At 34.1% G+C, this 12,782-nt stretch overlaps 2 protein-coding genes across 3 annotated transcripts; both read right to left on the bottom strand.

Annotated features, from left to right (window-relative positions):
• Nucleotides 1–5,897: 5,897 nt before the first annotated feature.
• LOC140978789 (probable carotenoid cleavage dioxygenase 4, chloroplastic) lies at nucleotides 5,898–8,245 on the bottom strand. Its single transcript, XM_073444011.1, has 2 exons — nucleotides 6,813–8,245; nucleotides 5,898–6,367 (listed from the first exon to the last, which is right to left on the bottom strand). Exons 1-2 carry the CDS (start codon nucleotides 8,177–8,179, stop codon nucleotides 6,133–6,135), a joined length of 1,602 nt encoding a protein of 533 aa, XP_073300112.1. The 5' UTR covers nucleotides 8,180–8,245; the 3' UTR covers nucleotides 5,898–6,132.
• Nucleotides 8,246–9,046: 801 nt separating this feature from the next.
• On the bottom strand, nucleotides 9,047–11,285 carry LOC140978724 (probable carotenoid cleavage dioxygenase 4, chloroplastic). Of its 2 annotated transcripts, none has more exons than XM_073443936.1 (2): nucleotides 9,855–11,285; nucleotides 9,047–9,498 (listed from the first exon to the last, which is right to left on the bottom strand). In XM_073443936.1, exons 1-2 carry the CDS (start codon nucleotides 11,249–11,251, stop codon nucleotides 9,123–9,125), a joined length of 1,773 nt encoding a protein of 590 aa, XP_073300037.1. In that variant the 5' UTR covers nucleotides 11,252–11,285; the 3' UTR covers nucleotides 9,047–9,122. The 2 variants fall into 2 exon arrangements, with proteins under 2 accessions (XP_073300037.1, XP_073300038.1); XM_073443937.1 differs by having other exon boundaries at nucleotides 9,199–9,484.
• Between the last annotated feature and the right edge of the window lie 1,497 nt (nucleotides 11,286–12,782).

Here is a 12,782-nt window from a genome sequence, read left to right as displayed (position 1 = left end):
CACATCGGTTGGATAAAATCTTTGCGATTTGCGTACATAGAGTTGGACAATCCTCCTCCCTTGAGCTAGTTTTTTAAGTTTAAGTTATGTCAAAGTTCCAATTTTAATATGATATCAGAGCTCAGGTTCTACCTTCATGTGTTGGACTCTCCATAATTGTGTCACTCATTCTGCGCATAGTTGAGTCATTTATAAATTTCATGTTCTAGATGTTCATTTATGGGTGTGAGTGTGAGGAGGGTTGTATATATGATATTGAACAATCATCCCCTTTTTAGCTAGTTTTTGAGATTGAGTCAGGTTCAGATTCCAATCTTTAACACCCATAAGCACAATAACTTTATTATGTTGGTAAATTGTAGGCATTCCATCCCACCTCTTCATCATCATTCCAATAGCAGAGATCATGGAGGTGGTTCTGGCGTTGGTGGCGACGGAGCCGAAGGTGGAGGCCGAGAGAGGACGATTGGTGTGGCAATTTCTTTTAACTTCAATCGGAACTCGTTAGTTCTCTCGTCTTCTCGGTTGAACTTCACAAAAGAAGAAGACCCATTGTGCTTAATTTTACCCAAAATCATTTTTTTGTCCTAATTTCAGTGTCAGCTTCAGCAAGCTACTTCATTATGATTCGTCTTCACAAAAGAAGACTACCCATTGTGCTTAATTTTTGACTGTTGTTGCTTAATTGTGGGTGTTGTCAGATTGGGTAGATTCAACATTCCGCATGCTTATGCCAGATCATTTAGTTTTTGGGAGATCAATGTTCAATAGTTCAATTTTATTAAATCAGTTTAGTTTATAATTATCCAAACTTAAATTTAAATTTTATCTGCTAAATATAATAAATCCGAAATTGATAAATACGCAGCCCATATGAAGGAAGTAGCGTAATAGTAAAACCCATACAAATATTCAAATATACGTGTGTTAAAAGTGAGTGTAGTAGCTTAGCTAAAGATGGATCTTATCAATATCCACATACGATAAATTGTAGTGTTATTTTTCATAGATCATAAATTATTATTCTAACAAAGTACATTTTACCTTTATTGAAGCATTTTTTCAACTTTAATTTTGATATATAGGTTTGATTATTTTAGACACACTGATTATTTGTTTTTATTCGATCGGTTTGTTTTGTGAATTTTATTTATTTAGTTTTATTTTCCACCTTTGGGAATAACACAAGGCTCTACTCAACAATGGGCCTATATGGCTATGTATAGTGAAACATCAACAGGACGTCAGTTCCCAAATCTAACAATATTCACGTGACAAATCAAACATTGTCACCAATAACATCTTACATTTTGGATTCCAATTTCATTAATGCTAAGGTTGCATTTTTAAAGGTCACATTCAATCTGAATGCTTAACGAAAAATTTACGGTCCGATTCCAGCAAGTGTCACTAGTCCAGACGCAGATTTCGAAATTACCATAAGCCTGAAATCACGAATAAGACCGTTAGAAGGGGGATGAGAGGGTGTCTCGGCATAGCTCATCCGACGCTCAAGTCAGAGACTGAGGATATATATAAGGGGAGAGCAGTTAATGTGCTTTTGAAAACAATATAGTGAATATGAATGAGTTGAGCACTCAAACCTGGTATTTATAAGAGAATACATGGGCCTGTCATGGGCCTTCTACCTTGGCTAGGGATGGGCCGAGTCCCACGATCCGGTGTTTGATTTCAGCAAGTGTAACTAGTTCAGACGCAGATTTCAAAATTACCCTAAGTCTGAAATAACGAATAAGACCGTTAGAAGGGGGCCAGGAGGGTGTCCCGACGTAGCGCCTCCGACGCTCAAGTCAGAGACTGATGATATAAGGGGAGAGCAGCTAAGGTGCTGTTGAAAACAATATAGTGAATATGAATGAGTTGAACACTCAAATCTGATTTTTATAAGAGAATACCTGGGCTTGTTATGGGCCTTATACCTTGGCTAGAGATGGGCCGAGGCCCATGATCGGGTGTAGGCTCGATTTGGATGGGCTCATCCCTGGGGTATCAGATATATATATATGTGTGTGTGTGTGAGACCGTCTCATAACAGATTTGTTCTCTAACTATATATTCTAAATTTAAACAAAAGTGGAACAATAACAACTTGCAAATTTTTTAAAATGTTTTAAGTTTCATGTAATTTTATAATCTAGTTGCCTAATATTCCAACTACTCTGAATCTTGAAATCTATGCGATAAAGTACTAAAGTTCGGCTCCATATTATTTGATGATGGGAAGCTGTCACAATACAAGGAGTTGGTTTTTGATTTGGACTACACATTGGTTAACAAACTGGTGCAAGTTTCTTTAATACCAAAACAAGCATTTAGATAATTCATCCGACTAATTTAGGTTACGTTTGGATTGATAAATTTTAAATTTATGGATTTTAAATGTATTCAATTGTATTTTTGTTATTTAGAGAAGTAAGACTATAAATTTTAAATTCACTTCTTACATGTTTATATAGTATTTGATGATAATTATGATGGACTTTAAGTTCACTCATTAATGATGTTATTTGAAACTCATTCTACTTTTCTATTGCTAATATTTAAATAAGTGTTGTGTAGATTTAAGATATATTATATTATTTCATTGTAAAAAAATAAAACTATAATCGAAATTTGTGGATTTCAAATCTATTTCCTCAAGTACATCTTTAGAGTTTGTCGATTGTTTTGATTCTTTACTATATGAATTCATTAGTATTAAATTAAGAATTTTTTTAGGAGAGATGAAACTGATGATGAAATCAATGTTGATAACTTTATCTCATACTCATGTAGTGGTAATATGAATTTTTTACAACTGGAATGTATGGATCAAAGTCTTCGGGTAGAATCTTCTCATTCATAAATGGAGATACATAAAAAGATTTGTCTTCAAAATTCGAAAAAAAAAATATTGCTTTCATTTATTTACTTTACACAATCAGTTTTGCACACATTATTTTTATCGGTTTACAAGCTTTGTCTATTCATCTATCAGTTTGATTCAATATTTGTCGCATCAACATGAGTTGTTTTCCTACTTTTATATAAAATTATTTGATCTTAATTATTGCAGTGATCCTAACATATTTCTTTCACATAGCATATGCGTTTGTTATCTGAACATATTGGACTTGAAACGGACATATAACATATTTTAAAATTAGAGTAGGTCTCATGTGAGACCGTCTCACGGATCTTAATCTGTGAGACGAGTCAACTATATTCATATTCACAATAAAAAATAATACTCTTAGCATAAAAAGTAATATTTTTTCATAGATGACCCAAATAAGAGATCCATCTAACAAATACGACCCGTGAGACCGTCTCACACAAATTTTTGCCTTAAAATTATTGTCATGTTAGTTTAATGTTACTATCACGGTGTAAAAGAAATTCAATTTGGACTCATGACATGTTGATTTATTAATGTAGTTCTTTTTTTATGATTAAAAAATAAAAGAAAAGAAAAGAAAACCAAGGACTTTTGTCGGAAAAAATAAAATAAAATAAAAGTAAAACTGTCTCCTTTTCGTTTGCTTTGAATAAATAGGAAGAAAATGTGAATAATTTAATGGTATTTGCTTAAATTTAGTTATTTTTACCTATTTCGTTGCGAGATATCAATAAATTGCATGCTCGAATTAAAAAAAAAAAAACCAGGATTTTTAATTTTATTCTGTGATGAAGAAAAATATATAGAAAGTTGTTTATTTTATTATATTTCCTGTTTATTATTTCATAAATATATAATCGCTGCATGTAAAAAAGATTGGTAAGAAAAAAAGGACGTGCAAGTAAAGTTCAAATTTCTTTTACAGCGTGAAAGAGGATCCATAACTGATGGCACTTTTTTTTAAAAAAAAAATAAAATATCCAGTAAAACTATTTTATATAGTACAATTGCAAATTGGATAATTTTCAATTCACCTTTCCTAAAATCGTAAAAAAAAATTGTTTTTTTAATCGGGGAAAATCAATTTGGAGAATGACGATTCTCAAAAATGTTTTTAAAAGTACAACATTCTTTGTATATATTTTTAAAAGAAGAAATAAAGAAAGTTTTAAAAAATTAATTTTTTTAATGACGATTCAACTCACGTCCACATTCAACTCTTTTTTCTTCACTCACTCTTATCAGGTATGAAGAAAACACCATCGAAATAATTACAAAAAGTATTGGAAATAGTATCCTAGAATGTGATTTTTTCATGTACTTAAATTTTGACTCCACGTCCTATCTATGTTGCTTTGGATTTTATGTTTGGCAAAACTTATGTGATACGGTTTCATGGGTCGTATTTTGTGAGACGGATCTTTTATTTGGGTCATCCATGAAAAAATATTAATTTTTATGCTAAGAGTTACTTTTTATTGTGAATATCGTTAGGATTGACCCGTCTCACAGATAAAGATTCGTGAGACCGTGAGACCTACTCTTTATGCTAAATCCCCTCCTAAATATATTCTAAAAACAAATTAGAACATATAATAACATTCTAACAATGTAGCGACAAAACGGACAAATTTTTTACTCAATTAGTCAATTTTAAATTATGATTTCAAATTGAGACTGGGCTTCTAACCGAGTAGTCTCTGTTGAAAATTTTAATCAAATTTAGAGTTTGAATAAAAATTATTTCTCATGAATGTGAGAGTGTTTTTTGGCTCTCTACATTCTTGAGTTAGTCGAAGAGTTTTGGCTCTTCACATTCTTGAGTTAATTGGAAGATTAATTGAGTTAATTAATCTTGCATAACTCTTGTTGTACATTTTGGGGCTTATAAATAATATGTTCATTTCTCCATTTCAAAACATATGAAAATCTTATCTCTTTCAAGTATTCTCTTGCATTTCATATTGTTAGCTTTCTATTTGGCCTCCGTTAAATCATGGTGATAAAATAAAGGTACGTTTTCAGTTCGTCGTAGTAGTGCCTCGTGCTAAGTCACTGCTGGTTGTTCCGTTGTATAATGAGAAACAGACGTCCAAGACGATTCTCGAAGTACATACAAGAGGGGACGAATCTGTTTTAAGAACGATGTACTTCGTACAGACCTCGGTTTGGTTTACTTTAAACTTTGCTCTGTTGTGTTTTTTTCACCATTTAGTTAATTGATTTTTACGAAAGTTACTGTAATTTATCGTTCGATATATTGTGCAACAGTCTCATTCCGTCAAATTAGTTGGCTCCCTTCCCCGGGTTCGATCCCCTCGTCGCGTGTTATAATAAAAAAAAAATTATGATTTCAAATTTGCCGCCTTCGTTATATTTATTTTAAATAAGAAACACGTGCATGTGAAAGCGAAAGTAGTGAATTATTTGTGTCAAAAACAAAAAATTGTGAATTATTGGTACTGGAATTTGTCGTTTGTCAAATGGGACATCTTATTGCAATCAATTAAATGTGTATGTTAGACTATATATATATATATTATAAAGCACCCACCCGGATCTTAGAATAAACATTTTTAGTATGATCGATAACATCATATTTTTTTCTTAAGTTTTGTCTGAAGTTTGAACATCATATTTGATATTTGGATTTTATTCCATTTCCTTGCTATTAATTTCAAAAACTTCAATTTTTTTTTTCCATTTTTTGGTCTACATGGTGTCATGTAGCTCCATATATCATTCAAGATAACAAATTTTAACTAAATCAACTATTTGAAAAAAGACAATATATACTACATGTGCTGAGTGATGAATCATGATCACTCATCCATATATCATGGTTGAATACGTGACCATGAATTATGAACTCAGCACACGTGTCATGTGTTGAGTGGTAAAGATACTACTCATGTGAGTAGCATGAACAATACTTATATATTATGCGAAAAATCCTGAGGCGAACGGGAAGCTAAACAGTGAGAAATCGATTGATTATTCTGATTTTTATTAAAATTTCCACCATTTTAATTAATTTACAAATAATCTAGGTACATAGTTGGATCACAATGATTTGATAGACATTAATTTAATTGGGGTTGAGGTATGTAATTTTAAAGGTCACACTCACGCACAAATATCCCATGAAATCCATATGGCACCCTTTGCGGTAGCCTAACAACGGCCACAATCTCGAGAGTAGGAGATTTGGCATCCATTACAATAAATTTAGATTATAGTGTAATTTCGTTATGTACATAAGTTACTAGATATCCATCGTCTTCTTCTGTTGCTGTCACATCATCAAGATCTCGTGGCACGAAAATCGCTTCGCCGCCGTAACATTTGTGCCCATATAGTCGGCTAGCCACCGTACAATCTTTGGATTCCACAGTCGAGAGCGATGTATCAATTTTCACCGCCCCTGATATCTTTGGCATTGGCGATCCTACAGCTGCATAAACGTACCTGTATGTATATGAGTCAGCAAAACAATTAATCGATCATTTTTCAAATTGTTTAATTTGGTACATAAAAATTTCTGTAAAACGGTCTTATGAGTCAATTTTTTGAGACGAGTATTTTATTTGGGTCACCCGTAAAAAATTATCACTCTCACAATATACCTACTGAATTTGGTGAAACTAGATTAGCTACATGTCTGACTCATCTTATAAACAATAAAAGATGTTCCATCGTAAGATTTGTTTGTTTGTTTGTTTTTTTAATAAAAACATTGATTCACTTTGTCTACAGTTTATTTAAAATTAAAATTATATAATATATTAACAATAAGATTTTCAAATTAAATGTCTCAAAATGTGTTTGGTCAGTAATTGAATAGGATAATTAAATCAAATTTAAAGTCAATGAACGGGCTCGAGTTAGAGTTGAATATATTTCTCATATATACCTGTTCTTCTTCCCGGAATAAGCCGGATTGATAACAGCAAAATCAAGATTTGAACTTGACAACGTCCGTCTCTTCACGATCTTCTCCTTCACATTTATTTCAATTATTTCCAAGCATGCATGAATCAAATCCATTCTATCCAGCACATGTTCCACCGACAACACGTTTGGCGCCACCATAACAATTGTCTCCCCGCCGCCGCGATCTTCATCCCATGCATTCACTGCGTGTACCATGTTGAACCCTGGCACTTCAACCCAACAAATTTCGCTTTCATCCATTGCATCTCGAGGAATGATCCCCAATCTCGGCACTTTCTTAGGATCAACGCTGATTGGAGGCATTCCTTTAAGAATGTTTTTAGGGTTCATAACGATTTGTATGTCGGGAAATATGGCGTACTTTTTCGAAACAGCGAAATCGTGGATCAGTGAAGGTTCTGGTAGAGAGAATATTGGAACTTCTGGTTGTTTCTCTCCTTGTTTGTTTATCTTGAAATATATCAAGAATGGCGGCATGAAGGTGATGCCCTGTCGAAAGGCGAATGCTTCTTGGGTCTCCGGGTCGATTTTCGGGTGAGCTGTCATCGTTGTGAAGGGAGCTCCGAAGGATTCATGGCGCCCCAAAGTGATTATATCTCCCTTTGGTGTTATTTTGATTCTGTATGGAAGATCAGATTCTCCGAGAGCAAAAAGTTTCCCAGCAAACAAAGCCAAGCTTGTGTTCGCGGTGCCGATTCCATGTCTGGGGTCGTATTCTCTAGCAAGAATGCGGCCGAAAGTGACGGCGCACCGCGCAATCGAAGCTGCGAGTCCATTAAAAGCGGAGAAGACGTTGAGCATCACCGGCGAACCAATTTCCCTCTCCACCGTGTACTTATAAGTCTTGATAAAACGACTGCAAAATGTAGCTTCCCCGTCACGAATTCTGATGGAGTGCAGCATTCCATCGCCGTCGAACAGGTGATACGGAGCTTGGGGGATGAACTGAGGATTGGGCCCGTTACGGATATAAGCTCCGTCGAGGCAAGACGGAAGGATACCCTCCACAACCTCACAAGCGGTGGGCGGAAGCTCGTCCACCTGAGAATAGTTTCCTGTAAGCACATGCTTTGGATCGATGGAGGCTCGAAGGGGAAGATCGATGAATTTACAAATGAAATCATCCAACGAACTGTAAATAAAACTTCGTAAAGATTGTGTCTGAACGCTAGTTATTCTTCGTGCGATCTGATCATGAAAAGGAGCAAACTTTTTTGGAATTTCATCGATTTTAACATACTGAATTTTGAATCGAAAAACTTGGGACTGTTTGAGTGAATGAGTGGGAGTGTATTTTTTAAGGAAAGATGCAGAAACGCTTTCCATTTCTTTTCTATTTGGAAAAAAAAGGAGAAAATGAGATCCAAGTTCAATGGTGAATCACTGGTTATTTATATTGTCATATTCGTGCAATAACCCAAACTGCTATATTTCTGTTCTCTTTATGAATGTGAAAAATATGTTACTTCCATTTGTTCGGGTGAATGACGAGTTTTCTTTTTGATTGATTAGATTTGTAACAGATTATCTAAAGCAATAAAATTGTGAGTTTTCACGTCAAAAAAATAAATACAAAAATAAAAATATGCCACTTCCATATTTGTTCTCCCTACCACGTGATGTGATATGAGCATTTTGTCTTCGTACGGTATATATTTTTGTCATTTGGCTTACATAATTCTTTCATTTTTATTATATTATTTGTCAGTTTTTCTTTTATTTTTAGTCGTGACGTTGTTTTAGGAAAATTTTTATATGTCACTGACAAATTTTGATGTGACATCGAAAAATTTTGACGTGATTGATGTTAAATCAATACATTAATGAAGAAAAAGACTAAAACCCAGAAAAATCAAGTTAGTGATATAAAATCATAAAATCAAGTTAGTGAGTTAAAAACTAAAAAAAATAAAAATTGAACATTAAATGAGAATGTCCCTTAAAAATGGAAAAAATCTCACTATTTGTGGACTATATATATATATATATGTGTGTGTGTGTGTGTGTGTGTGTGTGTGTGTGTGTGTGTATACACGGTGATAAATCAACATATATGAGTAATACCATCATTTTCGAGGGCAAGCTTGTCACACAAGACTTACTCAGTTCTGCAGTTCGGTTTATAAGGCTCGTGTGATTTGCAAGCTGATGAGTTAGATCGACTAGGGTTATTCAATATGCATGGTACAAATATCTACAGCATGTCTAACAATATATTCGCATTAAAAATCATATGTTATTGATCACCATTTACATTTTGGATTGTGATTTAATTGGGGTTGAGGTTGCAATTTGTAAGGTCCCTCTCACGGACAAAGATCCCATGGAACCCACAAGGAACCCTTTGCGGTAGCCTAACGACAGCGACAATCTCAAGAGTAGGAGATTTTGCATCCATTACAATAAATTCGGATTTTCGAGTAATTTCATTATGTACATAAGTAATAAGATATCCATCGTCCTCTTCTGTTGTCGGATTTTCAGGATCCCGTGATACGAAAATGGCTTCACCACCGTAACATTGGTGTCCGTATAGGCGGGTAGCCACAGTGCAATTGTTGGAATCTGCGGTTGAAAGTGATGTGTCAATCTTTACCACGCCTGATATCTTTGGCATCGGGGCCCCTATAGCTGCATAAACGTACCTGTAAATGCGACGACAGAAAATCTTATATGTTATTCGATTTTAATTTTAGTCCTACTAATTTCGATATACTACAATTTTTGCTTTTTCATCGAAATTGTAATGTCGTAATGCACACATCAGCATCATCTCAGAGTCACGTAAGCGTAGCATAGGTGCACACCAGTGTCATGTCGGAAAAAATATGAAAATCGCAAATATGGAGAACCAAGAACGAAATTTGACAATATAAAATACCCAAATCGCCGAAGTACTTCTAAATATTTTTTAAAATTTTGTGTTCCAAGTAACAAAATATCCAACATTTTTAAAAATTCAATAAACCGACTCGAGTTTGAGTGACTCTATTTGTGTTACCTGTTCTTTTTCCCAGAATAAGCCGGATTGATAACAGCAAAATCAAGATTTGAACTTGACAACGTCCGTCTCTTCACGATCTTCTCCTTCACATTTATTTCAATTATTTCCAAGCATGCATGAATCAAATCCATTCTATCCAGCACATGTTCCACCGACAACACGTTTGGCGCCACCATAACAATTGTCTCCCCGCCGCCGCGATCTTCATCCCATGCATTCACTGCGTGTACCATGTTGAACCCTGGCACTTCAACCCAACAAATTTCGCTTTCATCCATTGCATCTCGAGGAATGATCCCCAATCTCGGCACTTTCTTAGGATCAACGCTGATTGGAGGCATTCCTTTAAGAATGTTTTTAGGGTTCATAACGATTTGTGTGTCGGGAAATATGGCGTACTTTTTTGAAACAGCGAAATCGTGGATCAGTGAAGGTTCTGGTAGAGAGAATATTGGAACTTCTGGTTGTTTCTCTCCTTGTTTGTTTATCTTGAAATATATCAAGAATGGCGGCATGAAGGTGATGCCCTGTCGAAAGGCGAATGCTTCTTGGGTCTCCGGGTCGATTTTCGGGTGAGCTGTCATCGTTGTGAAGGGAGCTCCGAAGGATTCATGGCGGCCCAAAGTGATTATATCTCCCTTCGGTGTTATTTGTATTCTGTATGGAAGATCAGATTCTCCGAGAGCAAAAAGTTTCCCACCAAACAAAGCCAAGCTTGTGTTCGCGGTGCCGATTCCATGTCTGGGGTCGTATTCTCTAGCAAGAATGCGGCCGAAAGTGACGGCGCACCGCGCAATCGAAGCTGCGAGTCCATTAAAAGCGGAGAAGACATTGAGCATCACCGGTAAACCGATTTCCCTCTCCACCGTGTACTTATAAGTCTTGATAAAACGACTGCAAAATGTAGCTTCCCCGTCACGAATTCTGATGGAGTGCAGCATTCCATCGCCGTCGAACAGGTGATACGGAGCTTGGGGGATGAACTGAGGATTGGGCCCGTTACGGATATAAGCTCCGTCGAGGCAAGACGGAAGGGTACCCTCCACAACCTCACAGGAGGTGGGAGGAAGCTCGTCCACCGGAGAAAAGTTCCCTGTAAGCACATGCTTTGGATCGATGGAGGCTCGAAGGGGAGGATCGATGAATTTACAAATGAAATCATCTAACGAACCGAAAATAATACTGCGTAAAGATTGTAATTTCTTAGCGTGATTTGTTCTTGGTTCAGCCTGATCATTAAAAGGATCAAGCTTTGCTGGATTCAGAAAGCTGGTTCTTGAGGGTATTTCATCGATTTTAACAAATTGAATTTTGAATCGAAGAACTTGTGATGGTGGGAGCGAAGGAGCACTGGGAGTGTGTTTTTTAAGGAACGAGGAAGAAATGCTTTCCATTTATTGGGAAAGAAAATTGAAATCCAAATTCATTGGTAAGAGTGGTTATTTATATTCTACCCCTCATTAATAACATATTAATAATTATCATGTAAAAGGCCTTCACACACACATACATACATACATACATACATACATACATATATATATATATATATATATATATATATTGTGATATCACTCGATTCAACTTGGAAAATAATATTTTTATTATGAAAATCTATATTTTTTTATGAAAAATATCGAATAAAATATCTGTCTTGTAAAATTGAAAGGCGTGATAACTTGTGTTCACGATAATATATTTGTTCTCTTTGCAAATGTAAAAAATATGCCACTTCTATTTTTTTTTTCTTTCTTTATAATAAATCATAAATAAGAAAACATTCTTGTTCGAAAACAGGGGCGTGAGTAACGCATGGGCTAGGCGTAGGTACTGCATGGGATAGGGTGGGCTGTGTATATATCATAATTATAAAATATAATAAAAGATTAAACTGTAATTTGAATTAATAAAATAAATAAAATAAGCATGACATTAAATTTTTTATTTAATATATTTCAACTTAATAAAAAATAATAATAATATATGTAGTTGGACTTCATTTGTATAAATTGTTGCATTAATATTTAATTTATTGCTACCTTTATCATAATTAGTATATCAATATTTGGCTCAAATTAATTTCATACTTTTTAATTAATCCAGAAATAAAGTGTATGCAAAATTTATTATCTATAAATGCTAGAAATCTGCCTTTTAAATAATATTAGAATTAAATAAGAAGTCTCTTGAGAAAAATATAGTACAACTAAAATAACTTGATTGAATAATGTATTATATATACTTTTTATTTATTTTTTGTACACCTAGTTAAAATATTATACATTATGATATATTGAGTCTATTAGGTATCTTGATACATTAAAATTCGTAGCAATGAATTTTTTTCAAATAAATTATATATTTTATATCTAGTTTAGCCTACCCTAATTATATAAAATCCTACCTATTTTTGACATTGAATAATACTATTGCTCAACCCGATCCAACCCACCTGAATTGACACATTTATATTGATCCTAGTATCATAGGCGACCGTGGACCTTGTTCGAAAATATTATATATAGTTAAAGAAAATGAAAAAAAAACTATTTTTTCAACAAGCCGAAGTAATTAACAAAAAAAGCCATTTTATTTTTTTTAAAAAAACTATTTTTTCAATGAGTCAAAGGACGTACGAAGATGTTTAATTTGTTAATAGTTCGTGTAGTATTTCAAAATTCAAATTTATAATTTATCAACAGATAAATTATTCTCAAAATTATTTTTCAAAACGATGAAAAATTATTGAAAATAATTATTGCTCTGGAAGATATAAAGTTAATTAAAGACATGTATTGAAAAAGACAATGAACACTAATGTGTTAGTTCCCTCCTTTTTTTTTCTAGAGTAGGTCTCTTGTCAGACGAGTCAACCTTACCGATATTCACAATAAAAAGTAATATTTTTAGCATAAAAAAGAATAC

The sequence above is a fragment of the Primulina huaijiensis genome, chromosome 6, assembly GCF_012295235.1.
Source record: "Primulina huaijiensis isolate GDHJ02 chromosome 6, ASM1229523v2, whole genome shotgun sequence".
Lineage (NCBI taxonomy): Eukaryota > Viridiplantae > Streptophyta > Magnoliopsida > Lamiales > Gesneriaceae > Primulina > Primulina huaijiensis.
The sequence above is the reverse complement of the archived record's forward strand: the minus strand, read 5'-3'. Positions and strand labels throughout refer to the sequence as shown.